General features: G+C 36.5%; 5 protein-coding genes across 7 annotated transcripts; all 5 read left to right on the top strand.

Annotated features, from left to right (window-relative positions):
• The first annotated feature begins 143 nt into the window (after window positions 1-143).
• LOC17878452 (vesicle-associated membrane protein 711) lies at window positions 144-2,015 on the top strand. The gene is made up of 4 exons (XM_006284438.2): window positions 144-569; window positions 780-970; window positions 1,058-1,221; window positions 1,661-2,015. Exons 1-4 carry the CDS (start codon window positions 353-355, stop codon window positions 1,746-1,748), a joined length of 660 nt encoding a protein of 219 aa, XP_006284500.1. The 5' UTR covers window positions 144-352; the 3' UTR covers window positions 1,749-2,015.
• Window positions 2,016-2,913: 898 nt separating this feature from the next.
• LOC17877952 (uncharacterized transporter C405.03c) lies at window positions 2,914-5,594 on the top strand. Of its 2 annotated transcripts, none has more exons than XM_006283813.2 (8): window positions 2,914-3,340; window positions 3,601-3,993; window positions 4,097-4,314; window positions 4,534-4,604; window positions 4,692-4,793; window positions 4,915-5,032; window positions 5,175-5,310; window positions 5,388-5,594. In XM_006283813.2, the coding sequence occupies exons 1-8, from the start codon at window positions 3,260-3,262 to the stop codon at window positions 5,448-5,450; spliced, it is 1,182 nt and encodes a 393-aa protein (XP_006283875.1). In that variant the 5' UTR covers window positions 2,914-3,259; the 3' UTR covers window positions 5,451-5,594. The 2 variants fall into 2 exon arrangements, with proteins under 2 accessions (XP_006283875.1, XP_023635420.1); XM_023779652.1 differs by having other exon boundaries at window positions 3,265-3,340; window positions 3,614-3,993.
• Window positions 5,595-5,908: 314 nt separating this feature from the next.
• Window positions 5,909-8,168, top strand: LOC17878944 (ER membrane protein complex subunit 7 homolog). 2 transcript variants are annotated; one of them, XM_023778729.1, is made up of 7 exons: window positions 5,909-6,068; window positions 6,420-6,466; window positions 6,611-6,725; window positions 6,961-7,024; window positions 7,120-7,236; window positions 7,336-7,444; window positions 7,738-8,168. In XM_023778729.1, the coding sequence occupies exons 1-7, from the start codon at window positions 5,971-5,973 to the stop codon at window positions 7,821-7,823; spliced, it is 636 nt and encodes a 211-aa protein (XP_023634497.1). In that variant the 5' UTR covers window positions 5,909-5,970; the 3' UTR covers window positions 7,824-8,168. The 2 variants fall into 2 exon arrangements, with proteins under 2 accessions (XP_023634497.1, XP_006282695.2); XM_006282633.2 differs by having other exon boundaries at window positions 5,911-6,068; window positions 6,626-6,725.
• Window positions 8,169-8,254: 86 nt separating this feature from the next.
• Window positions 8,255-11,291, top strand: LOC17879677 (hydroxyproline O-galactosyltransferase HPGT2). Its single transcript, XM_023778728.1, has 12 exons — window positions 8,255-8,648; window positions 9,030-9,093; window positions 9,224-9,273; window positions 9,350-9,534; window positions 9,618-9,678; window positions 9,774-9,846; window positions 9,958-10,081; window positions 10,182-10,269; window positions 10,396-10,446; window positions 10,538-10,609; window positions 10,727-10,839; window positions 10,982-11,291. Exons 1-12 carry the CDS (start codon window positions 8,515-8,517, stop codon window positions 11,002-11,004), a joined length of 1,038 nt encoding a protein of 345 aa, XP_023634496.1. The 5' UTR covers window positions 8,255-8,514; the 3' UTR covers window positions 11,005-11,291.
• A 955-nt stretch (window positions 11,292-12,246) lies between these two features.
• LOC17878029 lies at window positions 12,247-13,095 on the top strand. The gene is made up of 2 exons (XM_006285214.2): window positions 12,247-12,324; window positions 12,600-13,095. The coding sequence occupies exons 1-2, from the start codon at window positions 12,264-12,266 to the stop codon at window positions 12,911-12,913; spliced, it is 375 nt and encodes a 124-aa protein (XP_006285276.1). The 5' UTR covers window positions 12,247-12,263; the 3' UTR covers window positions 12,914-13,095.
• The last annotated feature ends 1,027 nt before the right edge of the window (window positions 13,096-14,122 follow it).

A 14,122-nucleotide genomic window follows, 5' to 3' on the forward strand; every position in this document is an offset into this window, starting at 1 on the left:
TGGTACTGAACCATTTTTTGGTTTGGTTTCATAAACATATTTTTCAAAAATGAAAAACACAAAAAAAAAAACTGATTTGTAAAATTTAATAAATCTCCGTAGCTATCCAAAAATATAATGTTTAAATCTGCAGGAGGTGAAAAGGTCACCACAGCTCCAGCTAAACTCCAAGAGGAGAGAGAGAGAGAGAGAGATTCAATTATATGCAGAAAGGTGAAAAGAGCTAATTGGTTCTCTTTCTCTTTCTCCCTGATTGATCCAGCGATCCATTCATTCGTCTTGCTGGCTCTGTTTCCGCGGGAACCCCTTCTTCTTCGTTGACCTTGTTCGATTCGGCAAGGGATCCACGGATATGGCGATTCTCTACGCACTCGTCGCTCGTGGTACGGTGGTTCTCTCGGAGTTCACCGCCACGACTACGAATGCCAGCGCCATCGCCAAACAGATCCTCGAGAAGGTCCCTGGAAACAACGACAGCAACGTCTCCTACTCTCAGGATCGCTACGTCTTCCACGTTAAGCGCACCGATGGCCTCACCGTTCTCTGTATGGCTGAAGAAACCGCCGGAAGTACGTCCTCCATCTCCTTCCCTTTCACCCCCTTATATTTTCGATTTGTTTCTCGAATCAAGTTTTAATCTTTTGCTGACTCTGGAATTCAAAGCCTAATCCTTTTTTTTTCTCTGGTGTGAAGTTTTGATATTGTTTCCTGATGTATTCCATGTGTGAATGAATTGTTTGATCTTCCAAAGTTCTTACATTTGAGATGTTATTTCTCAGGAAGGATTCCTTTTGCCTTTCTTGAGGATATTCACCAGAGGTTTGTAAGGACTTATGGCAGGGCTGTTCACACAGCACAAGCTTATGCCATGAATGAGGAATTCTCAAGAGTTCTCAGTCAGCAGATTGAGTATTACTCTAATGATCCTAATGCAGATAGGATCAATCGGATTAAGGGGGAAATGAATCAGGTCTGAGTTTCTCTTTGTTGTTTTGTATAGAGGCTTGGTTCCAAGTATTGGCTTTACTGTTGACACATTCTATTTGGTTCTGGACAGGTGCGGGGTGTCATGATAGAGAACATTGACAAAGTTCTAGATAGAGGTGAACGCTTGGAGCTTCTTGTCGATAAAACCGCCAATATGCAGGGAAATACATTCCGTTTCAGAAAGCAAGCTCGTCGTTTCAGAAGCAACGTCTGGTGGAGAAATTGCAAGCTCACGTATGTATCCTAAAACCTTAACATGTTTCTAGGTTTATCCATAAAAATTGAACAAAATATGCAGTATTGTGATTGCAAGACTGTATATTCAAACTTGTTATGGCCTAACAAGTAACAACCCATTAAACTATGGCAAGTGAACTGCTTTACTCACCCCCGAGGTTTCACATTTGCAAGTGCATGTGAAGTGCTTTAAGAACCTCCAAGTTTTACATTTGAAATGGCAAGTGAACTGCTTTAGTAACCCCCAAGTTCCACATTTGAAATGTCAAGTATTAAAGAAATGGATTAAAAGTTATCCTTTGCGTAAACTTATACTCTGAAACGTAACATAAGGATTTTGGCATTCGATAATTTGTTGTGCTTTGATGAACAAGATCTCAAGTGGGAATATTTCAAGAATCGAACAATTTCCTAACCCTGTGTTTGTGTCTTGCAGGGTTCTCTTAATACTACTACTACTGGTGATCATATACATAGGCGTGGCCTTTCTCTGCCATGGACCTACACTACCATCTTGCATTTAAGTGCATCTGTCTCTTAAGGAAGGAGTCCATCCCGGTTCTGTGTGTTGCCAAAAAGAATTTCTCTTCATGTGATTATAAACCTCCTGTTTCCCCGAGCTTTTTCATGTGGCTTGAAAAGCTTATGTTTGCAACTCACTTATATGAAGTATTCTTATATATAGAGCAATGTAAAAGCTCATTGCTTTGCAAGCTGTGTGAATTTTTGTTGTCATCACGTTCTATAAATTATATACATAGTGGAAAGTGAAAAGGCTTGTTTTGTCTTGATATGTTCATACATGTTAAAATAGTGGTTTCTCCTCTTCCAACTATTTTTGCATTCGAGAAATTTCGTTACAAACTGCGGTGGCGTACACACTTTTGTGAAAAGCACAAAAACTGTAACTTTTGAAATGTGAGATTATTTTAAAAAGGTTAGAAAAGTAAGGTTCTGAATCTGGTGCAGATAATCAGAAGACCATGACTACTTGAAAATCTTTTTCTGGTTTCTTCCTGTTACGATCTAATTAATGTATGGAGGCTATTCAACTTCTGTTAAATGACCTCAATCAAAAGAAGTAAACGACATGGGTCATGGCATGTCAAGCAGTTTCATCAGCCACTTTGCTTCTCTGCGGGTGGTTGAAAGATTTTATACATCTTCTTTGACCCTAAAGATATGTTATGTTCATTTTCCATTGAACCAGAAGATGCAAAATAGTCTCATAAGTTGAAGCCACAAGTTGATCAGAATCGAATGTAAGTAAATTATTAGAAAAGAAAGAGAGGAGAATAAGATAAGATAAAATAAAATATAGGTAGCACACCAGTCACCACCACTTGTTGAGGCCAGACGCACCTGAGTCGCCAACTTGACATCTTGTCATGCCACCTAATAATAGCAAAATACGATTAAGTTACGGTAGTTAGAACTTATTAATTAGAACAATGAATGTAATAATATGTGTGACATATTATTAAATAACTTTCTATCTTTGGTTTTAATTAAAGCTATATAGCCTAGACATACGTACACTTTACGGTTTAAATATCGTTACAAAACAGAAGGAAAAAATAAAAAGACGGCGAGATCACGTCTCCGAAAATTCTACTGTCCAATTAAATTCATCACAAAATACAAAAATTTTGTATAAACGTGAATTTTCTGTTTCTTACACACAAAAATAAATAAATGTGTTTTGTCTTCCTTGTCTAACGCTTTCCCTCAGGCCTCAGCGTCCCCTTCCCTCGCGGTTACTCTTACTTCCTTCCTTCCGTTTTTAATAGTATTTGTTTTTTTGGCCTGAGAGATGGTCAATTTTCTCGTCGTCTCTGGATTTCCCCTTTTTGTCTTCTTCACTCCACCGCCTTCTTCGATTCACGTCCTCCTCCCCCTGTTCTAATCCAATCTCCCTCTCCCTCGTCTTCTTCAGTTTTGAAGTCAAATCATTTACAAGGACAGATCTCTTCGTATTGAGCCACTCATAATACCTGGATCTTCCTCTCTGGGTTTCAATTTACATCCTTTTTTGATGGGTTGGAGGTACAAAGCTGGTCTCTTCTTGATTGGCACTGTTGTCATCATATGGGTCACCTCTGCTGAAGTTACTCAGGTATCATCTATCTCTCTCCCTCTCTTTTAATTCCCTGATTCTTTTGATGTCGTGAATGTGTTGATTTTGAGGTTGTCAATGTTTGGATCCAATTCAACTAGGCTTATTTCAATCCTGTTCTTCGAGCTCCAAATCCGTGGTTTGAGTTTGACTCTATTTTAAGAATAGATGAATCATGCGCAAAATGCGAGTTCAGATCTCTGTTTAAATGGCTCAGCTTTGGATAATTTATTTGAATGATTTTGACTTCAATTGACCAGGATATCTTTACAGCCTATAAGCAGCCATTTGCTGTCACATACCTTGGAGCTTCTCTTATGATTGTTTACCTTCCCATTGCATTCCTCAAAGACTGGTTTTGTCGATATCTAGATCGACGTTCTTCCAAAAGCAACAAAGCTCCCGCTTTGACCAATGATTCGTCGGTTGAGCTCGGTTCCCCTTTGCGGCACAAAATCATTGAAATGGGACTTCAAGGAACTTTGACTAAGAAAGATAGTGAGGAACACCTTTCATCCCATGAAGAAGATGAGAGGCCGTTGATTGGTAGAGCTAAAGAAGAAGTGCAGACTCTGAAGCATGGCAAACAGATTACAACAAAGCAGATTGCAATGTATGGCCTTTACCTCGCACCAATTTGGTTTGTAACAGAGGTGTGTTTTCTTTCCTATCCTGTTTCTATAGTTTTGATGTGCCCCAAAGTGTCTTCTTTTAACTCATGGTAATGATATCTGCTTGCTATTTTTGATGATACAGTATCTTTCCAATGCTGCTCTTGCGCGTACGAGTGTGGCAAGCACCACTGTATTGTCTTCAACCTCGGGACTGTTTACTCTTTTCATTGGTGTCTTTTTGGGCCAAGATACTTTGAACCTTTCAAAAGTAGTTGCTGTATTTGTCAGCATGGCTGGTGTCGTCATGACAACGCTTGGGAAGACTTGGGCTGCTGATGAGTCGCAATTAAATTCGTCACTGTAAGTTTTTCATCCTAACTAGTTTATCATGCATTTCTTTCTGACATTTTTTCTTCGAAAGTGATACAATGTGTATGTAAAGTTCAGAAGCTAACCCTGGACTGTATTATGAATTGATAGCACAAAATTGTCTCATTCTTAGAGAATTTCTTGATTTCATGAGTTTTCCAAATTTCATCAACCATATTCTTTTAACGTACAGTTGATATTTGTGTTTAGCAACGGGCAACGGTCCCTTATGGGAGATCTCTTTGGGCTTCTCTCTGCAGTCTCTTATGGACTATTTACAGGTTAGAAAATCTTTCTGTATATAATCCTTAATGATTAAAAGATTTTGTGTGTTGGGGAGGATAACCTTTCTGTTATTGACAATACAGTGCTTCTTAAGAAGTTTGCCGGTGAAGAAGGGGAAGGGGTTGATGTACAAAAGCTCTTTGGATACATTGGATTGTTCACACTTGTTGCTCTCTGGTGGCTTGGTATACTAATATCTTCCATGTTATTCAATTTTGCAAGTGTATCATCCGAAACATAACATATGAGATAGGGAACTGTTCGTCTCTTATTCAAATGTTTGTGTTTTTTGGTTGTGTGTTTCAGTGTGGCCATTGACAGCATTAGGGATTGAACCCAAGTTCACCATACCACACTCTGCGAAAGTTGATGAAGTTGTCTTAGCCAATGGTTTCGTTGGAAGTGTTCTCTCTGACTATTTTTGGTACGTTTCAATGATTCTAGGTGTCAGCTTGCTACGTACAAGTCTCTAGTTTATTGATAGGATAGCTCCTCGAAACTCGAAAGAGGTGTGTAAATGTTTAGAGAATAACTTTGATCTGTTTTCGTACTTTTGTAATCAAAAGGGCACTTTCAGTGGTGTGGACGACTCCGCTGGTAGCGACTCTGGGCATGTCCCTCACAATTCCACTTGCCATGGTTGCTGACATGATGATTCATGGACGTCATTATTCCGCCATTTACATTCTTGGCTCTACTCAGGTAACAAAAAAGCACTCATAGTCTATCAATATCATAATTCGCTGATGCTCAAGAATCAACGTTTGTGTTTTTTGCAGGTGTTTGCTGGATTCGTAATAGCTAACATATCGGACTTGTTCTCAAAGAAGCTTGGTTTGTAGCAGGATGATTCTTTGTTCTTTTTTTTTGTTTGTGTGGTTATTTGTCGGTAGAAGAAAATGTGTCATAGATTCTTGGTTGGAACTGAAAGCTAAAAGGGATTTTCCCTGTTTAATGAATGAAAGATAAAAATGTGATTACCAACGTTTTTGATTCCCAACCGAAATAGACAAGCTGACAAGCACTATTAAACGAGGGAGACGAGAGATTTCTTGAGCCAAGATCGAATAATAAAGAATGAAAATACGAACCGATTGCCATGATCGGACCACTCCGGTTTGAGAAAAAAATAGTACCGATGGCTAGAAGTTAAAAACCCGGTTTGTTAGCTTAATCCGTAGAAGTTAAAAACCCGGTTTGTTAGCTTAACATTGAACGTTTGGTTAAGCGCAAACCTTCTTGCAAAGTCAGAAGGTTTCCTTCGCATTGTATTATTCTGTTTTGTTCCTTTCTCTCCTGAAATCAATCGGACGATATTATAAACTGGTCGTTTTGGCTTTCGACGATCTGCGGACGACGACCATGGCGCCGATTTTTAGATCCAATTCCCTTCTCGTGTTGTTCGTCTGCCAGATTTCTCTCTTTTTCCTATTTTCTTCCAGTCTTCCGATCTCATCTGGGTAATCAATATTTTTAATCTTCCTCCATCTCCACAAATCATCTAGATTTTTTATTTTCGTGTGTCACATCTGTTGATGTAGAGCTTTTAATTTTCGTTCAACCGTTGCTTTCGTAGCTGCTGCTATATCCTTTTACCATTACCCTCTTAAGTTCTTTTATTCGTTGTTTAGTGATCGTGATACCTTTAAGTTTTGGGGTTGAATGGTTGATAATTTTTGCAACTTTGATTTCAATTTCATGTAACGAATTTAATATTTAAGGATATTAGTAACTTAATCAGCTTTTCCTGTCTTTGAATTCAGCTGTTCAATTCCTTCTTTCTTTTTCATATTGTTTGATTTTTTTTTCAGGTCTGAGGATAGCTACACAATCACGGGTAGAGTAAGGATCCCAGCAAGTAAGTTTCAGCCTTTTACCTTTTTCTTTCGTTGCCTTATAGTTATTCATTAAGAACTCATTTTAGATTATTCAATTTGCTGTTTTTTGGGTTTATCTGATTATCTTAGCCCTCTGTTTCATGGCATTGTTCAAACTAATCTAGAAGCTATTATGGCAGGCACTGTGATTGGTCATGCAGCAAAGTTCTCGAATATCAAAGTTATACTCAATGGTGGACAGAATATTACTTTCCTCAGGCCAGATGGATATTTCACATTGTATCCTACTTTTCATTCTTCAGATAATATCTCTTGTAGTATCTTTAAAAATTTATATATCAGGTTATTTACTCATATGATATATTGATATCTAGTAATTGGTTGCTTAGATATCTTTCATATATGTCAAGTAGCTTTTGGTATTAATATTGCTAGATGTAAATTGAGAAAACTCTATACTGTATTGTGGTGTGAAAACAAGAGTTTGTTTTCCTTCACTTCTGTAATTTCAAAGCCACAAAGTGCCAGCTGGGACTCATCTGATTGAAGTTAATGCGATGGGCTACTTCTTTTCTCCAGTAAGATTTTTTTATTTGTAATATTCTATGATTGCCTGAACGACATCTTTTTTATAAAACTCACTACTCATTCGTCAATCAATGATTTTAATTAGGTGAGAGTTGATGTTAGTGCTCGGCATCGTGGCAAGGTTCAAGCAACACTAACAGAAACCAGGAGAAGTCTTTCTGAGCTGGTTTTGGAGCCACTGCGAGCAGAGCAATACTATGAGGTGCGTACTTCATACTGTGTCTTCTTCTTTTTGTAGCTCTTTAGTTTTAGTTATCTGCTTCTTCCTCCTCTTTTCTGATCAATCATGTACGATTTGCAGATGCGAGAGCCTTTTAACGTTATGTCAATTGCAAAAAGTCCAATGGGTCTTATGGTGGGATTCATGGTCGTTGTTGTGTTCTTAATGCCTAAGCTGATGGAAAACATAGGTACACTCTCTAACCCTTCGCTTGTATCCATGTGTTGGTAAGTTTGAATTATTGATCCGGTTCGAGGGTCTTGCTCTGTTTAGTAGCATTTGATGCGACAGTAACAAACCTAAGCAGTTCACAGTGTACCTAATCTTCTGATGAAATGTTAGCAATGCTTTCCTTTATATATGGATAATCAGTTTTCACCATATCTAAAATCTCTTAGAGCTCTTCAAATCATTAATGAACAGAAACCTAGCGATGAAGATTTAAATGGTTTGCTGAGAAATGTTGGTATGTGTGATAAACAGATCCAGAAGAAATGAAGAGCGCACAAGAGCAGATGAGAAGCCAAGGAGTGCCTTCACTCTCTAGCTTGTTGCCAGCTAGCCGCTGATAGTTCTTCAGCAGCGTTAACCAAGAAACAGTCCAAGACAAAGGGACTTTTAACTTGTAAAACAGTTAAAGAGCTTCCAGGATAGGCTTCAAAGAAATGAGCGACAGCAAATTCCTAAAGCGATCTAACATTGGGTTTACAAGATTGGTTAGTGTAGAGACTGATGTTGTGAAGTGACTCTCAAACTGACCTCAATTAAGTGTGCATTTTTTTTTTTTTTTCTATTCATGTTGAATGAATTGCTCTTTCTGTCTTCCATTATTTTTTGGTTTAGAATTTTGAAATCCATTTAGAAAAACTACACGAATATTCAGATCATAAATAAAGTTACATGTTCCAACAATTTTTATAAAACTTTTGATGTATAATGCAGGTTGAGTTGTTTATTGTGATGATCTGAAAGTCTTAACCTGCTGAGTAGATCAGAGTGTTCGAAACTGTTTCATTGTCAACACAAATCGGAATGATGATGTCGGGATAGATAACGGACCGCCGACGACCACAAAGAAACGGTTCCATCGGCAAACCAAAAAAAACTTAGAAAACCCAAAAAAAAGTAATTCGAACAAGGAAACATAAATCCAAAGCTTCATTATCTGTCACTTCTTATATTTTGCTTTCCTTTTCCCTTTCTCGATTTTGCATCTGAGAATTTGTGTCTATCTCTCTCTCCCTCTCGTCGTGGATTGAGATGGAGAGCTTACCAACGACGGTCTCAGCTAAACCAGACCGGCGAGGTAGGTCTTCCAAGTCTCAGAATAACTCCAAGCCCTCTCTTATCTTAGCCTTCTTCTCTTGCCTTGCTTGGCTTTACGTCGCTGGCCGGTACGTCGCGTTTTCTTTCCGATTAATTTGTTTCCCGGGAGTGATCAAATCTCAGTAAATTCTAGATTTGTTCTTCGAAATCGAAATGCATAACGAAATTGAATTTATATTAGTTTTAAGAATCGTGATCGTGATAGAACACTGTTTTCGTTTGTTGTTGATAGATTCGTAGATCTCACATCCCATATGCTAGATTTTTCCGTTTTCTATTTTTTTTTTGCCGATTTGTTTCCAGTCTAGATTTCTTTAGTTTCAGATACATTGTGTTTTTCGGGTTTGAGTTCCATTACAATCTATCATCAGTCACAAGCTCAAATCCAATCCCTGGATCGGTATCAGTTGATTCTGATGTCTATTATGGTGTTTGTTTCTTACGTTTAGGTTATGGCAAGATGCGCAGTACAGAGCAGCACTCAATACTGTGCTTAAGAATAATTATGATCAGGTTGGTTTTTATTGTGCCTCTTTTGAATAGAAAGTTAGAAACTAGTATCCCTTCAGGCGTGTCATTTTCACTAATGGCCTAAGGTTAATGTTCTTGTCTTTATTGTTGATCATGTTCTTGTGGAGTGTAGAGGCCTAAGGTTCTTACGGTGGAGGACAAGCTTGTGGTTCTTGGATGCAAGTAAGCTGATTCCTTTTTGCTGATAGTATGTTTTTCTCTTCTGCATGTACTAACACACAATGTAACTGTTTAATAGAGATCTCGAGAGGAGAATTGTTGAAACTGAAATGGATTTGGCACAGGCAAAGAGTGAAGGCTATCTTAAAAACCAGAAAAGTCTCTCTTCTTCAGGGAAGAAGATGCTTGCTGTTATTGGAGTTTACACAGGCTTTGGAAGTCACTTGAAGCGCAATAAGTTTAGAGGCTCTTGGATGCCACGAGGTAGAATTATCACCTGCTTCGTTTGGTACAATAATTATGGTTTAATAGATAAGTTTTCTCTTATGAAACTTTCTTCTCTTTAGATGATGCTCTGAAAAAACTTGAGGAAAGAGGAGTTGTCATACGTTTTGTGATTGGTCGGAGGTTTTCCTACTTACTATAACTTCATTTCTTTAGACTCTTTTTTCAGTTGCAAAGGTTTTCACTGTCTAATGTTAATATGCTGTATAAATTGCCAGTGCTAACCGAGGTGATAGCCTAGATAGGAAAATTGACGAAGAAAATCGTGCAACTAAAGACTTTTTGATTCTTGTAAGCAAGGATAACTCTTTTGCTTCTTTTCATTGCCTGCTTATTTGAATTTATACTCACTGATGTGGCTTCCAAATTCACATTTTGTCTCGAAATATGATGGATTATTAGGAGAATCACGAGGAAGCCCAAGAAGAGTTACCAAAGAAAGTGAAATTCTTCTACAGTGCTGCTGTTCAGAATTGGGATGCAGAGTTTTATGTTAAAGTTGATGACAACGTTGACCTAGATCTTGGTAATACTTCCTCTTTCATGTATTTGTCTTGCGAAGCTATGTTTGGTCCAATCAGGGTATCAACGATATCTTTGAATGACTCATGTTTTCGGTCTAACAGAGGGGATGATTGGGCTTCTTGAAAGCCGACGTGGTCAAGATGGTGCTTACATTGGGTGCATGAAGTCTGGAGATGTGATTACCGAAGAGTTCGTATATTCTCTACTATCTTGAGTTCACATAATTGAGACTTCTGAGCTGTAACAGTTACCAAACATTTCATAATAAACATTCTAATTCTCATATTCTATGGGTTGTTTCTTGGTGGTATACAGGGGAAGTCAATGGTATGAGCCTGAGTGGTGGAAATTTGGGGACGACAAATCGTAAGTGTCTTGTACCTCAAAAGTCTTCTAAATTTTGTTAATCCCTCGTGACCTGTGTTGTGTACTCAGTTTATTTATTCGATCTATTTAGGTACTTTCGTCATGCAACTGGTTCGCTTGTAATACTCTCCAAAAATCTGGCTCAGTATATCAATATAAACAGGTTAGGTTTCGCAATTTGGCAGAAGATTTAGTCTCACATAGAGTATATATGTCACACAAAGCTACGTTCATAACCATGGTTTTTATTCTGCCCGGTGTAATATATTTATAAATATAGTGGATTGTTGAAGACATATGCGTTTGATGATACCACCATTGGATCATGGATGATTGGCGTCCAGGCAACATATATAGACGACAATCGCCTTTGCTGCAGTAGCACGAGACAAGGTGTGAATACTACTCTCTCACAAAAATTGTTCTCATGGTTAACTAAAGAAAGCTTAGGTTTTGTGCTATTAGACCACAAATCATTTTGTCTTAGCAGCAGCTGGTTGAATTTACAAGCAATGTAAATATGTTAATTTTGCAGAAAAAGTATGTTCCATGGCATGATAGATGCATAGCTGATCCTCTTGTGCTCGAGCAAAGACGGAGGTTTCTCATCGCATTCGTGGTGGTTAGTTACTCCTTGAGGCAAATTCTTGGACCCGATACCAGATTTGTAATTCGTTTTGTTAGAATGAGAGTATGATTAGCCAATTCATTACAGTTTGTGATTAGGATATATCCCTTGAGCTTTTGCAGTAAGAAAATGAGGGGAATCAGAAAATGTTATAGTTGTGAATGAAGTATAATTTTTGTCCCCCGTCATTTGTCATATCAAAGTACATCTTTTCATGCGTTGAACCTCTTAGACGTACATCTCCACTCTATAACTAATTCTTTCTCTTTGACCCCAGTAAATTCATTTTGTTCTCAAATTCAGATTTATTATCCTACCAAAAATAGTTTTTGACTCAAATCAACATTGCGGTCAACGAAGTAGCTCCAACCTTTTAACAAAACAAAGACACTAATAACCTTAATTTAGTAAATGGACAAACCTTGAAAAAAATTAGGGGGTTGTATTGGTTTGTGACTTATAAAAAATTCAGATGGCTTTAATAAAATCATAGATTGCAGGTAAATGAAATCATCTACAAGATTGTTAGAGAGTTTTTTAATAATCTTGTTGACTTAATTCTATAATCTTGTAAAGTCTTTCCAACAATCTCTCTATTTTGATAATACTTTCCATGACTTTAATTTGTAAAGAAATGTGTTTAAAATCATAAACCAATAACATAATAATTTAATTCATTAACAATCAAAGATTCTTTTGTTTTATTTGAATAACTCAAAACTTTAATGACTTTATATAATTCTGAATCCAATAACCCCATATTTGTAAAGATTTTAAATGAGTTTCTAAAAATCAGCAACCAATAACACCAAACTTTAAAAGAGTTTAATAAAATTTTGATTGAATAACAACTGATTTAACATAACATTTGAAGTCTTTTAAAACTCTCTATAAATCACTAACTAATAACACCCCGTTAATTATTCTCCATACCTAGGTTTCCTATACATATATAATACCTAGCTTAAGTTGTGACCAAATTGCAACAAGTAAATGAAAGTCAACAGATTCTCTCTTTTTTTACTGAACTTGCTGTGACTTGGTAAGGAAAGAAAATTATCATGACTATCCCTATAAATACCACAAATACACATCTGAGTAGGCACACCCATACTCATTAGTTACTACGTTTTGCAAAATTCTTTTGAGAAAAAAAAAAAAAAACTAAAACCCAAAGATCGATCAGAGAATGGCATCAAACGCTTGCAAACTCCTTTGCCTTGTTCTCGTCTTTGCATTCATCAACCAAGGTATTATATTTTATATACAACAGTTACATTATAGTTTTCATTTTTGTCCCATGCATATTTATTTAGTCATTGTGTTAGTAACAAATTCGCATTCGCGAAGTATTCATAATCGCTATATAACCCTATATATGGTCTCTATATCCCATAAGACCAGATCTAAATATTAGATTAAAGCTTAAAGTTATATATATAACATATCTCCAAGACAACACGTACGTTATTAATTATGTTTTGTTTGTTTGATTAACAATTTATTCTCTTGGTTCCTTTGGAAGGGTATGGAGATTGTCATCTACATGACCTATCAGTGAAACAATCGAAGACGGGGAGAATGGTACAGAACAAACCGGAGTGGGAAGTGAGAGTGACGAACCCTTGTATTAGGTGCAAATTCCAGTACACAAAATTGCTATGTGTCGGTTTCGAGTCGGTCACACCCGTGCCTACCCGGTCGTTGTCTAAATCCGGCGACATCTGTCTACTCAACGCCGGTAATTTCATATTCCCGCACGTCCCCCTCGTTTTCAGATACGTATGGGACACCAGCTTCGACCTCAAGGTCATCGACGGCGTTATCGTTTGCCCTTAAAATATATTTAATTCCTTCTACCCGTCTTTGTTTTGGTTTGGTTTCATGTTTGTTTAATTTTGTTCTTCCTTAATTTAGCGCATGAAACTGATGATATTTACCTAATCGTTAGTATGTAAGGATTAATACAGATTCAATTATAGCAAAAAAGGATTAATAAAGATACTCTTTTTTATATACTATTGCTTATCTATTCTGTTATTTGTTTAGTTTTACATTATGTTGACCAAATTCCAAGACTGGAGATAGTAGTTTAAAATAGGTCTTTCACTATATATATACCTTGGCTAACATGAAGATGAACATATTTGCCTTTGAATCTCTGATATATCTCCTTCAATAAGATATATAATCTCATGATATTATACGGCCCAATGCATGGTTCCCTATGTGTTCCCAATATGATACTCTCTTTTTTGTTTTTTTTGGTCAACGCCCAATATGATACTCTCATATTTGACAAATTACTAGACATTTTCTAAAAACTCTTAGACTAATGGCAACAAACGCTTGCAAATTCCTTTGCCTCGTCGAGTAGTCCTCTTCTTTGCCTTTGTCAGCCAAGGTATATATAGTGAACACGTGCGCGGATTATATATCTTATTAATAATATGATAAATGATCTAAACAAGGATTTGTTAATTATTAAACAAGGATTTGTTTATTTTCTTTGGAAAATAATGATTATTAGGGAATGAAACAATCGAAGACCGGAAAAGTGGTAAAGAGCAAACCGGAGTGGGAAGTGAAAGTGATGAATTATTGCCCTAACTCAACGATGCCATGTGTCGGTTTCCAATCTTAAGAAAATAATCCTACCAAAAAAATATATTAAGAAAATAAATCTTTAAAGCGGTTTAAACCAAAGAAATAATAAATACACTACTTTTTGTTTAATGTATTGAGTGTTCAAACTTAAAATTAATGTTTTGGAGTTGGGATTTAATATTTCATATTTAAACTTTTACTTTTTTTAATTTGGGATTTATCATTTAACTTTTAATTTAGGACTGAAATTTAGACTATACTATTAACTTAGCAAAGTATATATTAGTTGCTTTTATTTGTCTCATATTAAGTATAATGAAGTAAAGACACTGGCAAATTAATGATTTATATATATTTTTAACAACTTTAAACTATTTACTTGATTATAGTATATAATTTACAATTATTAATTTTCTTTTTCTTTTTTTTCTCTCTTTACTT

This window comes from Capsella rubella, unplaced genomic scaffold (assembly GCF_000375325.1).
Source record: "Capsella rubella cultivar Monte Gargano unplaced genomic scaffold, Caprub1_0 scaffold_7, whole genome shotgun sequence".
Taxonomy (NCBI): Eukaryota; Viridiplantae; Streptophyta; class Magnoliopsida; order Brassicales; family Brassicaceae; genus Capsella; species Capsella rubella.

What these genes read in the sequence shown, in the direction of transcription:
- LOC17878452 (XM_006284438.2), top strand. Translation starts at nt 353, where the DNA reads ATGGCGATTCTCTACGCACTCGTCGCTCGTGGTACGGTGGTTCTCTCG. An exon ending in TTAAGGGGGAAATGAATCAG is followed by an intron (nt 971 to 1,057) that starts GTCTGAGTTTCT and finishes GGTTCTGGACAG; the next exon opens with GTGCGGGGTGTCATGATAGA. An exon ending in TGGAGAAATTGCAAGCTCAC is followed by an intron (nt 1,222 to 1,660) that starts GTATGTATCCTA and finishes TGTGTCTTGCAG; the next exon opens with GGTTCTCTTAATACTACTAC.
- LOC17878944 (XM_023778729.1), top strand. Translation starts at nt 5,971, where the DNA reads ATGGCGCCGATTTTTAGATCCAATTCCCTTCTCGTGTTGTTCGTCTGC. An exon ending in TAGAGTAAGGATCCCAGCAA is followed by an intron (nt 6,467 to 6,610) that starts GTAAGTTTCAGC and finishes AAACTAATCTAG; the next exon opens with AAGCTATTATGGCAGGCACT. An exon ending in CCAGATGGATATTTCACATT is followed by an intron (nt 6,726 to 6,960) that starts GTATCCTACTTT and finishes GTAATTTCAAAG; the next exon opens with CCACAAAGTGCCAGCTGGGA.
- LOC17879677 (XM_023778728.1), top strand. Translation starts at nt 8,515, where the DNA reads ATGGAGAGCTTACCAACGACGGTCTCAGCTAAACCAGACCGGCGAGGT. An exon ending in CTAAAGACTTTTTGATTCTT is followed by an intron (nt 9,847 to 9,957) that starts GTAAGCAAGGAT and finishes ATGGATTATTAG; the next exon opens with GAGAATCACGAGGAAGCCCA. An exon ending in GGAGATGTGATTACCGAAGA is followed by an intron (nt 10,270 to 10,395) that starts GTTCGTATATTC and finishes GGTGGTATACAG; the next exon opens with GGGAAGTCAATGGTATGAGC.
- LOC17878029 (XM_006285214.2), top strand. Translation starts at nt 12,264, where the DNA reads ATGGCATCAAACGCTTGCAAACTCCTTTGCCTTGTTCTCGTCTTTGCA. An exon ending in CTTTGCATTCATCAACCAAG is followed by an intron (nt 12,325 to 12,599) that starts GTATTATATTTT and finishes TTCCTTTGGAAG; the next exon opens with GGTATGGAGATTGTCATCTA.
- LOC17877952 (XM_006283813.2), top strand. Translation starts at nt 3,260, where the DNA reads ATGGGTTGGAGGTACAAAGCTGGTCTCTTCTTGATTGGCACTGTTGTC. An exon ending in GTTCTCTCTGACTATTTTTG is followed by an intron (nt 5,033 to 5,174) that starts GTACGTTTCAAT and finishes TGTAATCAAAAG; the next exon opens with GGCACTTTCAGTGGTGTGGA. An exon ending in ACATTCTTGGCTCTACTCAG is followed by an intron (nt 5,311 to 5,387) that starts GTAACAAAAAAG and finishes TGTTTTTTGCAG; the next exon opens with GTGTTTGCTGGATTCGTAAT.